This window comes from Pholis gunnellus (assembly GCF_910591455.1).
Source record: "Pholis gunnellus genome assembly, chromosome: 20".
Taxonomy (NCBI): domain Eukaryota; kingdom Metazoa; phylum Chordata; class Actinopteri; order Perciformes; family Pholidae; genus Pholis; species Pholis gunnellus.
In genome coordinates, this window is record NC_136547.1 from 5,831,905 (window position 1) to 5,851,022 (window position 19,118).

Below are 19,118 nucleotides of genomic sequence, written 5' to 3' on the forward strand. Positions count from 1 at the left end.
ATCAGAAGATATGATCTGGTAAAAGGTTTGCATATTACATGATAAATACAACCTGAGCAAATATATATACATACATACATGCATATTTCCATATTTCCATTTTATTCCCGTTGTGTCCCGTTATTTTCAATGGAAAGTTTCTATCTTGAATTTTGCCGAAATATTGCAACACCAGCAGTGACATGATTATAGATAGCTTCATAGAGCAGCTATTGGTGCGCACTATCACGCACGTGTACTTCTGTGTGGTGCCGTTGGGGCTTTTATCTAAATGTTTGTTTTTATGCCATGTGTTCAGGGAGACTCCACGGTGGTGGGGACCAGTAAACTGCGGGACCTGTACGAGCGCTTTGAGGAGGAGCTGGGGAGGAGACAGGAGAGGGCCAAGTCCGCCCGGCCCATGTGGGACCCGCCCAAGACCAAACTGGATGAGGATCCATGTGTGCAGTCCTGCAAAACTAGTTGGGTACAATGTAAAATAATCTGTGTTGATTGAAAATGTCTGACAGCTGTAGAGTGGTCCCTGAAGCCCACCTGTACCTGCGCTTTCTTGTGTTTTTTGCTACGTTTGTAAGCTTGTAAGTCGTTCTGTTTAAGAGCAACGACTGAATAACAATGTGCAAACAGTTAACACATCTGTTGCCAATCTTTTTGTAATTGATATGCGTAAAAACTCTCTGTCTTCTCAGCAGTGCGTTCGGCTGAGGCAGAGATTAAGTTCAGTGTTGATGATGTTATCAGCCGGGCTGCCTGCTCGGTTGTCTCTTTCGTCACTGCAACAATATGAGTCTCGCTCAGGGAGATCTAATTTGCCAAACATGTTGCTCCGGGCGCCGACTTCACAAACGAGCGCTCGAGCTAAAAGAAAACCCGCTGATAAGACATGAAGACTTTGCTTAGCTGAGAAGCACAAACTGTACAGCTGACTGGTAATTGTAATCCTCATTTTGTTTGCGAGGTTTCGTTTCAGTGAGGGGGGAAAAAAGTGAGAGAAATAAAGAAAACATGAGTGCCAGATGTCAGCGCTGGCAACTGTAGTGCTCCTTTAATCCCATGAACGCTTTTCAGGCTGCATTTGGCTAGAAATCATAATGAAGAAGAATATTTAAACGATGAATTGGTAAATGACACTCTGCTTTTTTCCCCCCATAAAGAAACCTGGAGAACATTCAAATACGGTAACAGATCTGAAACTTTTTTAGCATTGTGTGGATAATTATTCACATTTGAAAACACTCGGACAGATAGCTCTACTGACACTAAATGTTGTATAATTCCTTCGGAGGGCACAGCTGAGCCGGGGAGCTTAACCACTGAACCGCATTGTGTTGTCAGCCCTTTGACGCTGCCGTGGTTAAACACCTTTTTTTTGCACTTTCAGACGACAGCAGCAGCGAGTCAGACTGCGAGTCAGACGGCGAAGGAAGCAGCTGCTCCGGCAGCTCTGACTCCGACGTTTTTGACGTCATCGCTGAGATCAAGAGGAAGAAAGCTCACCCCGACCGCCTGCACGAGGAGCTGTGGTACAACGACCCGGGGCAGGTCGGTCTCAGTTATTATGATTGTGACAAAACCAAATTCATCTCCAGTTGTTACTCCCCCACCGTTTTTTTGTTGGAGGGTTATTGGACAGGAGAAAAATAAAGTGGTTTCACTGCAATCAAATGATTGCTTTGGGTACTAACGTGAATTTAAGTGGTCTCATTGCATCCTCAGAGTTCCAGTTATACCCATTTGATGCAATTCCAATACTGTAAAGGGACCCCGGTATGCAGAAATATTCAAATACTCCACTTTAGACCAGGCGAAAAAAACCTGCATGGTTTTTGCTCCAGAATGCATGAGATTAGCAATAAAGAAGCTGAGTATGAATATGGCCGTTCCAGTGTTTCCCTGTCCAAAATGTAGCCAAACTTTGGAACGATATTTAGCCCCCTCCCCGGTATCGTCACTCTAGTGTTACCACTGAGCCCGCCACAGCCTCTGAGAGGCAGTATGTGTTACAAGGTTTTTAAGTTGGAGAACGGAGACCATCCGAAACAATCCCTGAAGCACTTTGAAGCTCTTCTGTATATTTGTGCCATAACGTTGCCCATCACAACCGTGGTATCATGATTTAGGCCAGTGGCAGGAAAATGGCTCCCCTCAGGGCAGACCCACTCCTTCAGCAGAAACATTTGGCCCCCCGACGACAGCTCAAATCGTCTCTTTTCATACTCCCCCCACAAAATGAACATATAACTGTAGATAATAAAGCTGCAAATCCTAATAAACGTGTGCTCGTAACATCTTATATTGCCCCTGCATGAAGCAGCTACTGTAGCTCATTCTGCACCACGACATCCGTTCAGATGAAGTCTAATAAACTCGCCAGATGATAAACAAATAGATAATATGAACCACTTCAGTTAAATGGAACACAGATTTAATTCTTGATCAGAAATTATGCCAATAAAACCAATATTTTAACAACCGTTCTTCTTCCCCTGTGTAGCGAGTTGGCTGCAGAGTCACCTCACGATGTAATACTTTGTCATGTGCTTTTCCACTCCTATTGCAGCAACACCTGATTGAGAACACCGAGTTCAGGTCCTTCTGTCTGCGCTTTTGAAACCATTTTGACTAAATATTGGAAATCACTTCCTTCAGTAGACGAGGTCTGATATCGGAGTGCGTGATTGGAAAAGTGTTGGGAGAGTTTGTTTACCCCGTTTGTAAAGAATGAATGAGCCACATAAAAAGAAAATCGGCAGTCAATACAATCTTTCTGTGCTGTGAGTTTAGCGTCCCATTGCCCAGACGCTATTAACTCCACACTCAGGACTCCGGTGAAGAAGTAAAGGTCAGGAGAGTAGTAAAGGTTCTGAGAAGTGGAACGCTCTGCAGCCCTCGCCTCGCACACGGCAAGTGAAGCACTTGTGTCTGATTTACGTATTTTCTGTCCGTCCAGATGAATGATGGTCCCTTGTGCAAGTGCAGTGCCAAGGCCAGACGTACGGGGATCCGCCACAGCATCTACCCGGGGGAGGAGGTACGACGCGCCGTGAATACATCACCCTTTCATAACCTTGAAGTTGTGCCACAGAGGGGCAAGGACGTCGGTCCGGGCAGCTTAACATGCCTTGTCTATACAGTCACCGTTTTCCATTGCATTAAAGGAGACTTTATCATCCCGAAAGAATCAAATGATGACGTTGCATGTACATTACTGTGAGAATCTGACAGGGCAGTTGATCTGAACCAGTGACTCATCGATTATTTTTTGCCAGGCGCTAAGATTTCTGGTTTTCATAACTCACTTTCTGGCTTTCCTCTGTTCTGGAACAAAAAAACCTCCCACAGAGATGCTTCTTCAACTGAACAGCTGAACACATTTTCTTTATTTATCATCGGTGTGACATCTCTCCTTTTATCTAACTATTTCTATTTAAGGAGAAAAGGGAGGAGGTGAAGCCAGCCTGTGTTAAGTACATTAACATCCCCCGTAGGCTATGGTAGACTCACTACATGAACAGGGCCTGTCTGCTTGTTAGTTGATTAGTTGACTAATTGCTTGTTACGCTCTTGACTGACCAGGAAAATCTCAGTCAATGAATCGTTTTATAAGGGTTCATACAGTATATGGGAGATGTGACTGCATTCATTAAGAGCATGTCCGTTAGGATGTCAGTCATCAGGCGTTGCTGGGAATTATGGGATCGAACTCTGTAACCTACGGAAGCCCTGAGAGGCAAAAGAGATCCAACTAGTTTTCTCTCCCGATGCTTAAGACTTCAGAACAGATGAAAGCAAGCTTCTGGGTCATTTAGTTGAATGAATTAGTTCATTAATACTCATCTGGAAGAAAACATGAATGCAGTGCGACACCATCGCTTTCACAGATATAGAACTGTTCTCACTTTTCTCTCCGGGCTTCCGTAGTTATCACAATCATTTTCAAAAATATGCTTTGGTCTCCAATAATGTTTAGATTTCACAAAATCCTTCTCATGTGACTGCATCAATGTGTGTGGGGACAGTAATGCTAGAGACACACTTTAATTCCTCATTTGTGACGGGAACTCCTTTTTACTTTTGGTCGAGTTGGTGAAAATCCTAAAAAGTAGAAACTGGTGTGTGGACATAAAGTGAGCCCTCGTGCATCGTTTGTACCGCTCACCTGTGTGACGGACTCTTTGTTGTGACGGCACGACGTGAGAACAAAGCACAGCATCTGTTTGAAAGAGGATGAGCGCCGCCTCACGTTATGAGTTTGTGTTTCTCTCAGCCCGCGAAACCGTGTCGTCCAATGAACAACAACGCAGGGAAGCTGTTCCACTACAGGATCACCGTGTCTCCTCCCACCAACTTCCTGGTACGTCTCTTTTGTCAAGACCCTGAAATGAAAAACGCTGCTGATTCGATACAACAGAGCGTGTGTTATCTGTGCCATGAAATCCTGATTTCTCCAGAGCATTTGTGGGTTTCGTATTATGTTTCATGCATTTTTCACACCGCACCATACCGAAGCTGCTGTGTGTTTCAGACCGACAGGCCGACGGTGATCGAGTACGATGACCACGAGTACCTGTTTGAAGGCTTCTCTCTTTTCTCCCACAAGCCTCTCACTAACGTAAGCCTGCCGTCATTCCTCCCCGTTATGTCCTGTTATGTTAAATATGTAATGCCATCTTTATTATTTATATGCAGTTCCTTTCATATTGCGTTTGGGGGCAGTCTGAGTTTTCTTGACTGTTTTATTTAAAAGCGTCATGTTAAACATCACAAAATGAATGAAAGGTTTTACAGGGTTGTTTACAACTTCTCCTCTTTACCCTCGGAGTCATTTCATACTCAAATACACATTTGTGTTAAAGTAAAACTATGTCCTGTGCTCCGTTAAACTGATTCAGTCAATAATGACCTGAAGACTGAAGGGTTAGTATGGACAAACCTAAACTTTATGCACAGATGTGTTCGGGTGGGTTGCTTTGTTTGTATCATGGTTTACACATTCCTGTTTTGTGTATATAAATAATTTCAAGTACAGAGTCATTAAAAGAATCAGTGAAACACTTTTACGTAGCTCTTTTAAACCCTGAAAGCTGCATGGGGTCGGCTGTGCTCCATTTAGTTGGCACATGTCTGTTGGTAGATCTTCATTTTGATGATTCATCCATAATCCTTAAAAGTAACCGACAGGGTGCAGGATGCATAACAAACAAGAGGTTACTGTTCATATGTAAAGTGTTTTCAATTTATCTATTAAGTTATCATTTTGAAATGCCACGAGAGGTACCGGATCCACGCAGATAAAAAAACCAAGAGGAACTGGATCCCAGTCCTGCACAATATATGGATATATCATATCATATGAAGATATTTCCATGAATATCTTTCTATTCTTATTAGTTTCAACTCTCTAACCTCGTGCTGGTATTCCACCCACGTCCGTTGTGGATTCTGCAGCAGCAGGTCCATGATGGTTTAATTAGCTCTCTCCACACTGCCGAGTCAGCTCCGCACCGGCCACATGTGACCCCCATCCTCCTCCTACAGGCCCGGTAAGGCGGGCCACATATAGTTTAAGCCAACGTTAGAGTGAAAAAATAAATAAAAAATCCTCTCCTCCTTTTAACTCCTCTCTTCAAAAAAGAATAAAAAAACCAACTTCAAATCGGCTTTTGGCTCCGGGGGCGGCTTCTTTGTTGCCCGGACAAAGCGCCCCTCTCTCCCTGCGCTGACCTTGTCGCAGAGTCCCCTCTCTGGCCTTTGAAGGCCCATCAGTGACGGTCAGACATTAGAGAGGTCGGAACTTGAAAAGGGACCCTCTCTTCCTGTAGCTGCCTGAGCCGAGCGCCAGACTTTTATTCTAAGGAGGACGTTTAAAAGAGGAGTGAGAAATCGATAGGGGACCACCAAAACCCCCGCGTCAAGATGTACATGCGTGCGTTTGTCTGTCAGCTGTCTTGCGTGTGTCGTTTTTTCCCCCCTGCAAGTTTGAATAATGAAGTACTCGGTCAATATCCGTCTAGCTTGAGAAGGAGCCCCGAGGATTAGGCATGATTTGAACTGGATAATTTAAGCAGCCCTTGTTAAAAGCGAGGGTAAACGCTTCGTGGCAGTGTGGGGATTTAAACCCTCGGAGCGTGGCGATATTAGCTCCCTGCTAGTTAGCCGCCGGGATGGGCAAGAACCAATGCGGCGGCTCCCAGGTTAATCTCTTAAAATGGACCCCCACGCTCCGACAACAAAGACCGTGTAACTAGGGAGATTAAACACGGAGAAGCCGGCTTATCTATTTAGTGAGATTTCAGTTACTCCATTTTCAAGAGTCTGTGTGTGTGTGTGTGTGTGTGTGTGTGTGTGTGTGTGTGTGTGTGTGTGTGTGTGTGTGTGTGTGTGTGTGTGTGTGTGTGTGTGTGTGTGTGTGTGTGTGTGGAGGCATGTGATGCATGGGACTGAGTGTTTGTACACGTCCAGGTTTTTCAAATTGACCACATTTCCTGTGCACGTTCACACACCTTACTGAGTTACATACTTTATTTATTGACATGACTGTGTGCTCCGTTTTTTTGGGGGGTGAGCTCCACAGCAGAGCTTTTCTTTTAATGAGTTTCCTGTGAAAAGCTGTAACCTCTGCCTAACGCCGTGGTAATGAGTCGGCCCGTCCTTTCTCCCTCCCGTCCTCTGCTCCTTTCATCATCGCAGATCCCATTGTGCCGTGTGATCCGCTTCAACATAGATTACACCATTCACTTCATAGAGGAGATGTCGCCGGAGGTCAGTAAAGCCCGACTTTATCTCGCAGCTCTTTCTCACCCGCTTTTGTTTTTATCTGAAAACGGCTGAGCCACACGTAACCCTCACACCTCGGTGCCCGGGTGAGCGAAGGGGCTAATCCTTGAAGAAGAGGGAAAAGAGATTCTTTTTCAACCTGCAGAGGTTGATTACATCTATAAAGTGGCTTATGTGATAAAGTTAAAGAACTGGATTTACTTATCAGTCATACATACATTAAGCTGGTCTTTTTTTCTTTTGGAGACTGCTTGTACCGTGTGCTCACATAACACCGTCTCTCTCTCTCTCTCCCGTGTCCAGAACTACTGTGTCCAAGGCCTGGAGCTGTTTGCCTCCTACTTGTTCCAGGACATTCTCGAGCTGTATGACTGGAACCTGACAGGTACCGCACCATTCCCCAACCAAAGGCCCGTTTCACAAAAGGGATTTGCGAGTAGTCGTAGTAGTGGCAGAGTCCTACTGAGCTCTCACATGCTCGTGCATGGGTTCACAAGTATGACATTTGTTTTGATAGTGAAAACTTAAACGTGATAGGGAATGATCTCAAATTACAGCTTGCACGTTGCTTGCATGTTGCAGAGATGAGTTTTTATGGGAAGTCCTGAGATGGAGACATTTCTTTGGTTGACGTATATATTTTTTATCTACAATTAATTCTAATTGTGATGCAAGAAGCAACATAACTGCTCATTTCAACAATAACTTGACACAAAAACACTCTGCTTTTTCCTCCAGGTCCTGACTTTGAGCCCTCTGGATGCCAGCGGTTCCATTTCATGCCCCGGTTTGTCCGATTCCTACCCGGTGAGGCCTGTTTCTGCTTTCTTTCTTTTGTCTCCCTCTGGTGGTCAGCAGTGACACGGTTCTCGAGTTCAACCGAGCCACAGAAAAGAGAGAAAGGGTCTCCGGTAATGTCTCCTCCAGCCATTACTGCAGACGCTGGCGTCGATATGTGTGCCGTGTTCTCCCTGAGTGCCCGAGCTGCTGTGCCGCTGCGTGGTATTCATCTTGGATACACATGATGGTGCTGGTGCACTATGATAGCGCAGCGTTGTTTGTTATGACAGCCTCGCCACCTACCTTCTTTCCATCAAAGAAACAATTTCTCTCCCACCTCTCCAATTTAGTCCGGCACAAACGCGCCTCTTTTATAAAAAATAAAATAATAACTGTCCGACGCAATGTTTCTGATGCGATCTGTGTAGAGAGAGCGAGAGGAGACGGGGAGTTGCAGTGAGGCCATGGTCTGTTTGAAAGTTACAGTGTGTGGGTGTGCGTTTGTTATTGTCTTAATGCATCTGCAGGACTTGTGTGTCTGTCCATGGTAAGAACTCGTAAGTGGAGGTCGATCAATTTTGCATGAGTGTCTATTAAACTGACTCTCTTTGACCCGGTAGGTTGCATCGCCAGCGCCTGGCTGTATTTCTATGCACATGAATCCGTTTGCATATTTCTCCTAATACAGTTTTCAAATGTTATTCTGCACGCGGCATTATGTGCCTCCGCCTAGTCGTATGGAGTCTGACCTTGCACGCCCTCCTCTGTTTACCTGTGTGCGTTTTCTTGAAGAACGCAGGATTGCGATGCACCGGGGACGTTTTCTTCGTGTGAAATATTAGCCCAGAGTTGGCTGAGGTGAGGCGAGGTTGAGATGTTTGTGCGAAAACAAAGATTTCCTCCGACATTAAGTCAAGGATTCTGTACAGCGAAAGAGTGCGTTGCATGGGAGCTCGGTGAAACACTTTCCCTCTGTGGAAAAAGTCACGGCTTGTTTAATTACACAAACTGTGGATGTAAAGACTCATTTTTCCATTTCTTTTTTTCAATTAACTGTGAATCCCCCAATGAGTTGCCTGTTTTTTTATGCTCTCCGTACCTGCATTTATTCCGGGTGTGTCTTTCTGTTGATAATGTGTCCCAGATGGTGGGAAGGAGGTGCTGTCCATGCATCAGGTGCTGCTCTACCTGCAGCGCAGCAGCAAGCCCCTGGTCCCCGAGGAGGAGATAGCAGACATGCTGCAGTGGGAGGAGCTGGAGTGGCAGAAATATGCGGAGGAGTGCAAGGGCATGATCGTCACCAACCCGGGCATGGTAAGGCCTCCGCTTTCTCTGTTACGACAGGCGGCCTTGTCTGCTTTCAAGGGCATCATCCCCCCCCCCCCCCCCCCCCCCCCCCCCCCCAGCCCCGACACCGCAGGAATACGGCTGTTCTTGTTAGCCTGTGACATGAGCAACCTCACCTATTATCCCCAAGGGCGTTCGCTGTCATCGCCGTTCGTCGGGCCGAAAGCTTCTATGTCACGGTGAAGTCGGTTAACCTTCTTGTCTCGTATTTTAAAGGATGCGCGGTAATTGTGTCTCGCCAAAGGTGAGGATGTCATCGCCGGCTAAAAGGTTGCATATGAACAGTGGCTGTGATTGTGTAACCTTTGGCGTGGGTGAGTTATTGAGTCAACTGCTCTTCCTGGCAGGACTGAATTGTGTCTGTCAGGGATTCCAGATAGGTGGGTGTATAATAGTCTTCTATAGACTCAAACTACAGATTGTTCTGCCCGTCAAACAGTCTATTAAACAGGCCATAGACTATCAGAGAGCCATCTGAGGCTACAATGGTCATGTTCCTTGTCACGCCCAGGTTTTTCTTTTGTGGTCTGTTGGTTATTGTTCATGTAGCTGTTTTGTAAAATGTCCCAGTTTTATGTAAATGTCTTTGCACTAACTGATAACGATCACAACCCTCACTTTGGATAAAAACAGGATGTTCATGGAGGTACTGAATTCAAAAACATACAATAGCTGCTGCGCTACAATCAATGAAATGTCATCTGTCAGCTTGTGTGGCCCCGAGGTCACATGCACTACTCCAAATGAAGGGGTCCGATGCTAATCAAACATGCGATGCTCAAGTGATTGTTGGTCACACATGTCAACGACCTCCAAACGGCTATGGCGCATTAAAGCACGGGTGGAGAAGCATTAGCCCAGTATATACTACTGTATTTTGTGTCTGGCTTGTAAACAAGGCAATCATCAAGCCCGTTTCCTTAAAGCCAATCAAACCTGATTATGTCGCTTTAAAGGCAAAATCAAAGATGGCGGGCGACCTCTCGCTCTCAAATCAAAGTTTGCTTGCGGGCCGTGACGAGCGAGCGCGGGGGTAATGTCGAGGTGAGCCGCCGAGCCTCCAGCCATCTGCCGTGCGGCTCATCACCCCCCCCCCCCCCCCCCCCTCCTCTCCTCTCCTCCTCTCCTCCTCTGAGCTCGCCCAAAACGCCTGACGGGACTAACTGTGATTTTGGAGCCGGCTGAGAACACGTTGCTTGTCAATCTCCTCCCCGATAAGAGCTTCAGAAGTTAGCTCGCCATCCCCGACATCACTTTATCATTTGTTGTGCACACGCCACAGGCCGGATCTGGGCCTCGCCTCGTTACCGCCCTGTGACAGACGGCCCTCGTGGCGCGGATTATTTGTTATTTTCCACATATTGGTAGCAGGTGATTGAATGATGGCTGCCTTGTAGCTATACTTGTTTCACACTGTTTACGTGACTCTCTGTACTGACTCCTTTTACCCCAGAAACCGAGCTCGGTGCGCATCGACCAACTGGACCGGGAGCAGTTCAACCCCGACGTCATCACCTTCCCCGTCATCGTTCACTTCGGGATCCGGCCCGCTCAGCTCAGCTACGCCGGAGACCCTCAGTAAGACCACACACACACACACACACACACACACACACACACACACACACACAGTCCATCCAAGCACGGATCCCTCGTTCCCTCTACCCCTTATTCACCGCCGTTCTCCCAGGACGCTGTGACTGCAGAATATTTCGTGTCGAGGAGGACGAGAGCGCATCGTATGAGGAGGAGGAGGAGATAGACGGATGGAAATATCTGAGGATGAGAAAACGAGTGGCGTGACATTTTCACATGCGTCGTCACGGGTCCCAGGTTTCCGCTGGGCGCCCCTCCGCCCTGGGAGCCCGCCGCGGTTTATGTCTCGTGAATAATAATGCCACACACGGCACGGGGCTGCAGGAGGGAATACTGTACTGTGCTGCTGCATAATTAACAAAAACCTGTGTATTAGAGCATCCGAGCTGCGGTCTCCGAGGTGTTCGGAGAGATGCGACTACACTACACCACGCGCCAATCAAAAAAAAAAACGTCGGTGCACAACTTGGGTTTTTCCTGCTCTCTGGTTCTAAATTTAAACCTGTGGCTTTGTCTTTCAACCCGGATGTCTGGTCTCGATCACAACTGTCGGGAGCAAAATATCGGTGATGAAGACGCATTAGGAAATCCATTTAGGCAGAACTGGTTTGCTCCTTCCCCTTGACTAATGTCCCCTCTCCCCCGCCGCTACATTTCAGCCGCCTGTCCGCGGAGCTCTTTCATCCCCGTGCACCCTGCTGCCATGTCAAACTTCTCAAAGCGGCAGACAACGACAAATTTATGGATGGACTGGGACATCATTAGGCGATGCAGAAACGAGTAGTAAGAGACCGGCGGAAAGGATTTCCTACCACTGCTAATGATGCGTGTAGCGAGGGCAGGAGTCTGTGTTGATTGCGGCGGCGGCGGCAATGCCACAGAGAGGGGAGCTGCGGACACAGCAGCAGCATATATTAACTCAGGAGACTGAAGAAGCTGTGTTGTCTTCTTCCCTTTTACACTGTCCACTGGACGCATTTGTGTTCAGGGCTGCTACTCCAGCTCCATCACGACAGCTGAGGCAAGAATGATGACATGTCAGAGGTCAGGCGATGTAAAGAAAGAGAGAGCAGGGTGGAAACAGGACAGACAAGCCCGGCAAGAGAGGGATGAGACATCAGAGGAACATGATGGAAGGATTGTGGGAGGGAAAGGCAGAGAGGAGGGTATGAACTGAATGCAGAAAAACAAAAAGTGAGAGACAGAGAGACTAGGTTGAGACTAGGGCTTCAGTGAAAGAAATGATCGTTTCATAACAATTTTTCCTTAAAGATAAAAGCAACTTTATTTATAACAGAGAGAAATGAGCACAGTGACTCAATGTTCCTGTCCAGAGCAGAATCACACCTCACAAGAACTTATCTGTAGCGCACAATTAAACAACGGTTCATAGCTTTAAATGTTGCTGCCGCAAGGAATTGTGGGACGGCATTATCCCCCTTTTCTTCTCATAATCAATGGTCCAGTATTCCCTTTTCCAAAGGAGATAAGAAAGGAAGCATGCACTCTTCCACTCCATGCTGCTGGAAATCCTTTTGAGTGCATTCGTTATCAATGAAGTGCATCATGACGTGTTTATAGTGTTCATACGTGCGAATGGAGAATAACGTCAAGGCTGCACGGAGGTGAAGAAAAAAACCAGGGAGAGATTCTAAATGCACTCTTAAGGGCACTGCAATAAGCGTGTCGTCATGTCTTCATGCAACATTCAGAGCATTTCTATTGCCGCCGTACGGCTAGCAGCTAACCGTGCTAACAGTGCAAACAACAGCAACAGTGTTTACCTGAGGGGGAACCGGAGGGTGGGCACTACGCTTCCTCAATCAGGGCCCTGTTATCAGTAATAACCAGAGTGGTATGCACTATCACGCACGGCCGGCACTGCTACGTAAACAAAGCACAGAGAAACTCAGATTACAACACGGAGGGAGAGTGACTTCATTCTCCGCTCAGGTAGACATTACTCCACTATATCTTTACGCAGCGCATGGTTGTTTGCTGCTACATTAATGCTCTGAATCTCGTGTAAAGAAGCTTTAAGTATAAGTGCAATGAAGTACCGAGATTTAGTGGAGTGGTTTCTAATTTCAGATCAATCTGTACAGATGTGCTTTTCTTCTTCTCTTGTCCCTCCGCGGTGCAGAAAAACCCACAATAATCCTCCGACCATCAGTTTCACTAAATGAAATGTTGTGCAAACAGTATTCGTCACATGCGGGAAGAGTCACAGCATCACTTGTCATATTTAACCACGCTGGAGGGCTGCAGGGTTCTATAATCTGTCTGAGAAACGGTGGCAGTGATGAAGGAATGTGTTACGGTGTCTGTGAGGTCGCTGAAACAATGAGAAGCAGGTGATGAGCGTAACCCCCCCCCCCCCCCCCCCCCTTGTGCTCACAGCTGTCACGCAAACGCAGAGATAAACACTCATTCACCTGCAGAAGAAGAGCTCATATGTATCCCCTGTCATCAGTGTTTTCTAACACACTGCTGGTCTTTGGCTTCGCTCTGTCCGTAAAGGCTGCTGTCCTATTACAGTACAGAACATTCACGTAACAGATGCCCACGTTTGTACTTCAGCAGCGATGCTACAGACACCGTGCCTGGAAAAGGACTTGAGATGGGAAACAGGAGAGAGAGGGGGGGGAGAACAGAAAGAAAGAGGCAGCATATGCTAATGAAAGCATGTGCAGGGAGTGGCGAGAGCCGCGGCAGCGCTGCCCCGAGAGCACACAGCGGATCTGTGGAAAGGTCATTGGAGCGGATTGGGGACGAGGGGGCCTCCCAGGCTGGATAGGCTCGCTCTCCGTCTCTCCCCCTCTCGGTCTCTCGTCCACTCGGGCTGCTACTGTGCGGAGGTGGTGGTGAGCTGATAATCTGGGCGGTAAAGCCGTCTCGTTCCCTCGTCTCAGTCTCTAATGAAGTCCCCACTATTAAAGCTCTATAATTCTTCTATTCCACAGCACACCCCCACTCCCCTCCTTCCTTGCTCACCTCTCTCTCTCTCTCTCTCTCTCCCCTTCCCCTTCTCCCGCTTTATGCCTTTCTCTCTCTGTCAATGCACCCCCCCCCCCCCCCCCCCCCCCCCCCCCCCCCCCCCCCATCCCACCAATCATAATTGAATAACTCTGGGTAAATGAGGAGAAAGTCTCCTGAATGGGAGCAGAACGGTCACACTCGGCCCTCAGTGCATCAATCAGGAGGTCTGATTGAAAAGAGAGAGAGAGAGAGGGTGGTGGTGGTAGGGTTGGGGGGGGGGTGGTTAGTATGGCGGCTACATGTCACCTTGCCGATAACTCCTCGCCTCCTTTCAGATGCAAATGAGAGCAAAGACAATGAGGCTTTATAGAAAAAGAGAATGAGGTTGTGAGATAGCTGTCGAGCTACGCCAACGTTTCATGACTCGCAGCTTTTACATGAAAATAAAATAAGGTCAAATCGTGTGTGTGTGTGTGTGTGTGTGTGTGTGTGTGTGTGTGTGTGTGTGTGTGTGTGTGTGTGTGTGTGTGTGCGTGTGCGTGCGTGCGCGCTCACAGTTCAAACTGTGGACATCTGAAGCACAGAACGTCTTCTGTGTCCACTGCCCAGCAGCTAATGCAATGAAAGGCCACAGGCAACCGTTACATTATGTTTAATATCGGGCAAGCTGCGGATGAAATATTGATGTGTGAGGGGGCAGATAGACTCCTGCCTGAGCCTGACGTCCTCCTCGTTTGCTGTCGACAGGTACCAGAAGCTGTGGAAGAGCTACGTGAAACTCCGCCACCTGCTGGCCAACAGCCCCAAGGTCAAGCAGATTGACAAGCAGAAGCTGACGCAGAGAGAGGTGGGTCCAAAGAACACACTTTGGTGTTTATTTCTTTTCTTTAGTCACACTCATATTTTAACGTTGTCGGGTGGCCTGCACTTGTTACGTGGATGTGGTGCATTTTTCAATTTAAATATTTTTGGGGGAGCTCGTTTCTTGCAGATATGAAAGGACTATTTGCGCACTCTGCAGAAATGAGCTACGGTGATTCCTGCTGCGCACCGATTCTAACGCCGCTTATCTGGAACTCCGCTGTTATTCCGTGTTATTGCCTGAAAGTAACAAAGACGCCGTTTCACTTAACAAAAAAGTGAGACGGACAGAACTTACAAAGGCAACAGTGTTTTCTGGTTTTGCTAGTTATCGTAGGAAACAGAGCTGCTTTTAAATTTAAATAGTGCATCCAGGGCTTTACCTTGAGACAATATTCATTTGCACATTAGCACCATGAACATAAAGACATATGTGTGTTATTTGATGTATACAATATACATTTTCCCGCCTCTTTATGTACGAGCAACTATCTCAATCTATCTTCATGATTCACAACACATCAAACGAAGAGTCTAAAGAAATAATTTTATTTGGGAATTGGTAAAAAATGCAGGAATTTTGTGCACAATGTTTGGCACTATTGCACAGATTTCACAATCCATCCATCGCGCTTCCGACTTGGGATGCATCGATCCGACTTTCTCAGTCCCGATACCGATACCTGGGCTATCGGCCGGTACTGGTGTTTGATTAATAAGCTTATTCTTTTATATGTTAGGCATCATCATCGTTTCTTAACTTTTTCTGTAACCAATAAATACGTCGCTATAAATGAACTGAATTATTATTCATTCAAATAATGGTATCCGATACCAGATAAAGGTATTTGAGTATCAGACCCTCTCCTTTTGTCTTTACTTCTGGTATAGAAACTTTTATTTTGACGAGGAAGGCTGGTCTTTACTCAACCTAACGATGCATAATTTAGATGAATTTGCAGCTCAGAATTAAACCGCTGCGACCGCTCTCCTGAGTCGAGTGTGAAGGTCGAAACCACCACCGGGGGCCGAGAATGAGAAAGGTCCAGATTTGGTGAAGTAATGACCGCGTAGCCGCAGGGAGTTGCGGCGTTGTAGGTGCCGTGTGTGGCCCCACGTAGCCGAGTCCCTCCATGTCGCTCCTGTAGGGACTAATGTAACTCCTCCACAGCAGATACAGCTTCTTCTTTCCACTGTGGAAGTCTGTGAGTGTGTCTCCTCCTTTGGTGTGTTTGATCCACTCTGAACCAATAATGAGTTGCAACTCAGAGCTCAATTAGCTTGTTTCCCAGGTAGCTCGGCGATGCTTCCCCGGCTAACAGGCCCTGACAATCCCACTGTCAACCTGCACTGGAGCAATTAGTGAACCCAAACACGCCGGGTCTGTCAGGCTCCACCACAAGCATTAGCCATGTCAGTGTCTCCTCACTGCAGTGGAAGTGTGGCACCGCTACTTATTTATTGCCCCGGGGAACACTTGAGCTTCCTGCGTAAGTAGTCTTCCAGTGAAAGACTAAACGTCTGATTTCGTTCTGAAAGGCACATTCTACCGTTTAAGAATCAGCCTGTCGGAAGCGTTCACAGCAAAATGTTGTGCTGCTGCTCCAGCTGGCTCTTCTGATACCTCGGTGCTCAGTCTGGAGTCCACGGCGCTCCGGGGAGACCAAAGGTGTGCGTCAGGGATTGAGAACTGGCCCACACACCAGGGAGCACGCCTCTGCACCCGTTCCCAAATCTCATGCTGCGAGCATGAAGGGGGTGTGTGTGTGTGTGTGTGTGTGTGTGTGTGTGTGTGTGTGTGTGTGTGTGTGTGTGTGTGTGTGTGTGTGTGGGGGTGGGGGTGGGTGGGTGGGTGGTAAGGGACATGCACACTGTCTGCCCAGATGAATTTTCAAACCAAGTCTCTCAGCCAAACTCATGATTGGGCCAATATTGTCTGTTTTTGAGGCCCAATTTTTTACATTCTTTCGACTCTTTAAAAAAATAAAATTGGGTTGATTTTGCATTAAGACTATAACAATTTCATCTTTATATAATATAATCTTATAAAGCGTTGGTGTGGGTATATTGAAAACGATTGTTACTTTATTATCTCGCATCTCTAATTTGAATAAGTATTCAGCCTGGAGTCGCTGCTTGGCACTGAATTCAGCCTCCAGTCTTCTCTATCAGCTCAGCATATGTGGATTTGGGGATTTTCTCTGATTCTTCCTTGCAGATTTGGCCCGGCTCAGTCGGGCTGTGTGAGGAGCATCTTTTGAAAAGCTATCGTCAAGTCATTCCACAGATTCTTTCCAACTGGCTTTGAGTCTGGGCTTCAGCTGGGCCACACAGGAACCTCCCTCAGTCCGTTCCAGTGTGTGCGTTGGGATGTGTTCATAAGGATCATTGTCCCGCTGCAACAGAGATTGGCCCAGTCGGAAGATTTTGGCACTTAAACCCCACCTCTAGAAATACATTTTAATTCAGTTAGTCCCTACTTTAATTTTTGGGAAGCAATTAACAAATTGAAGACATTCTTAAAAGTTTGATATGTCTTGTTTGCAGAGCTTTTTTACATTACATTATGTCATTATATTCACTTTTGTCTAAAGCAGGGGTGTCAAACATACGGCCCGCGGGCCGGATCCGGCCCGCCACGTCATTTTATGTGGCCCGCGAATCCGCCAGCAAAAAAAAAAAATGTAAAAGTCGGACAATTTACAAATATCCGTTGTATCGCGCAAGGCGGAGCTCCTCCCCGATCCGCACGCGCCGCGCACACCTCCACCAGCGTATGTGGCAGCAGCAGCCACCCTCCCCGCCGACGAAGAAGGAGCAGCACCCCCCCCCCCCCCCCCCCGCCGACAACCGGCCCTTTGGGGGCAACCATGATGCTGATGTGGCCCCAGAGCGACAATGAGTTTGACACCCCTGGTCTAAAGCAACAGTTGATGAATGCATTCAACCAAAAACAGCTCGGTGTTATCAAAAAATTATCAAAGTTGGAGTTATACTGCAAGTCTCTGCATCGATCTGACGTCGTATTATTTATCAGATCATTTACGCTACACGGTAAATATTTCACAGTGAAAAAATCCCACCAGTAACGATGTGTTTTTGACGCAGTAGTATCCGATTCACGCTTGCGTCCGCCGATATACAAGTTCAGGTATCGGTATTGGGAAAAATGATACTAAATACAATAAAAGTAAAGTTTCCTGCAGTAAGTAAACAGGGGAGCACACATACAACAGATGTGCACTTGCCTTCTGCGGGCAGTGAATTTCAGACGGTGTCTTTGGTGTTTGACCTCAACCCGATCCAAAACGCAAACACTCCTCTCAGCAGAAGGATGTGATGATGAAGAGCCAAATGGGCCGTAACGCGTCCCTTTGACCGGCATAAAGTTAGTCTCTCAGCCTCCCTCTTCCCCGAGTCAATTATTTACTTTTCCCACTTCTGTCCATTCAGTGACCCTGTAGAAAGCCTTGCATAATACAGTATTTACATATCATTCGCGCTTCGCTGTGATTACTGCTTTCCAAACACGGCGGGCTGGCCGTTCACGGAAAGATGTGTTGTTGTTGTTGTGTGTGTGGTTGTGTGTGCGCGGTGGCGCATGCGTGTGTTTGCGCGTGGGCGAGCGTGTTCACTTTGATGCACAGTTCAAAGTAGGATGGCATTATTTATTCATGCCTTTGTTGTTCTTATTTCCTCTGCGAGTTCCATTTTCGGCAGATTCGCGGCTAACTCAGAGACGAGAGTCGATAACTCTGTTGAATGAAACACATGCGTGCACATTAGGAGGTGCAGTCTGTCAATACATCTTCCATTTTGGTTGTTATTTGTAGGACCCTCTTGTCTCACAGCCCCCCCTCCCCTACTGGATTTCCAGTTATTTGCTGAAGGGCTGACATGATGCTGGGTGCCTGTGTGTGTCTGTAATGATTCCTGCTGCTGCTGATGGAGGAACCTATAGGCTCTTGCGTGATGCTCCTAATGGGCAGCCAGGTGCCTCGGCTCTTGTTGACTGGGACTGAAGCCTCCGTATCAGCCAGTACACCCAGTGCAGCCGCTGGCCACAGCCATGCCGGCCCATTGCGGTGTGCCTCAATTAGCCGGGGCCCGGGCCGAAGCTGTCACTGCCCCCATTGCTCCTGTCCACTGCTGTGCTGTGTTTATGTCATGCTACGGAGGGGTTTCAGTTCATTGCATGTGCCAGCCTTTCTGTTTTTTTTTGGGGGGGGGGGGGGGGGGGGGTGGGAGGGGCAGGAGTGGAAAGAAGGGAGGAGGGGGGACGGGAGCCGTCCCTGGAGGCTGCGCTCCAGCAGATCAATAATTGACTGGCTGATTGTTTGGCAGGAAGCTCTTCAGAAGATCCGTCAGAAGAACACGATGCGCCGCGAGGTGACGGTGGAGCTCAGCAGCCAGGGCTTCTGGAAGACTGGCATCCGCTCCGACGTCTGTCAGGTAACGCTCATCAAGTGCACGCACACCGACACATCCATACTCACTGCAAACACGTGTTCATGGGTGAGAGCGAGATGTGCGTACACACACGGAATACAACTTGAATGTGGTAGTACAGCAAATAACAATTAGTTACAGTGGGTCGTTTTTTAAATCTAGTGTACTCTTGCTAGTTTCTACCAACCCGTCCCAGCTATCTAAACACCAGCCAGACCATGAACAGGTCCAGAAGTTATCAATGAAGTATTACAACTCAATTTAAAAGCCAATGCAGAGCAGCTAAGTGCTATGGTCATATTTAATTTGAGTGTGTACAGTTTTCCTGG

General features: G+C 47.3%; 1 protein-coding gene across 1 annotated transcript in view; it reads left to right on the forward strand.

The window, feature by feature from the left end:
* The window catches only part of drosha (drosha ribonuclease III), a 79,688-nt gene that overhangs the window by 3,915 nt on the left and 56,655 nt on the right, over window positions 1-19,118 (forward strand). The window contains exons 5-16 of the mRNA XM_079181034.1: window positions 299-461; window positions 1,382-1,542; window positions 2,951-3,031; window positions 4,268-4,354; window positions 4,526-4,612; window positions 6,691-6,762; window positions 7,081-7,162; window positions 7,516-7,584; window positions 8,702-8,871; window positions 10,358-10,482; window positions 14,227-14,326; window positions 18,685-18,792. Coding sequence (XP_079037160.1) covers window positions 299-461; window positions 1,382-1,542; window positions 2,951-3,031; window positions 4,268-4,354; window positions 4,526-4,612; window positions 6,691-6,762; window positions 7,081-7,162; window positions 7,516-7,584; window positions 8,702-8,871; window positions 10,358-10,482; window positions 14,227-14,326; window positions 18,685-18,792 — 1,305 coding nt within the window. The remainder of the gene's footprint in view (window positions 1-298; window positions 462-1,381; window positions 1,543-2,950; window positions 3,032-4,267; window positions 4,355-4,525; window positions 4,613-6,690; window positions 6,763-7,080; window positions 7,163-7,515; window positions 7,585-8,701; window positions 8,872-10,357; window positions 10,483-14,226; window positions 14,327-18,684; window positions 18,793-19,118) is intronic.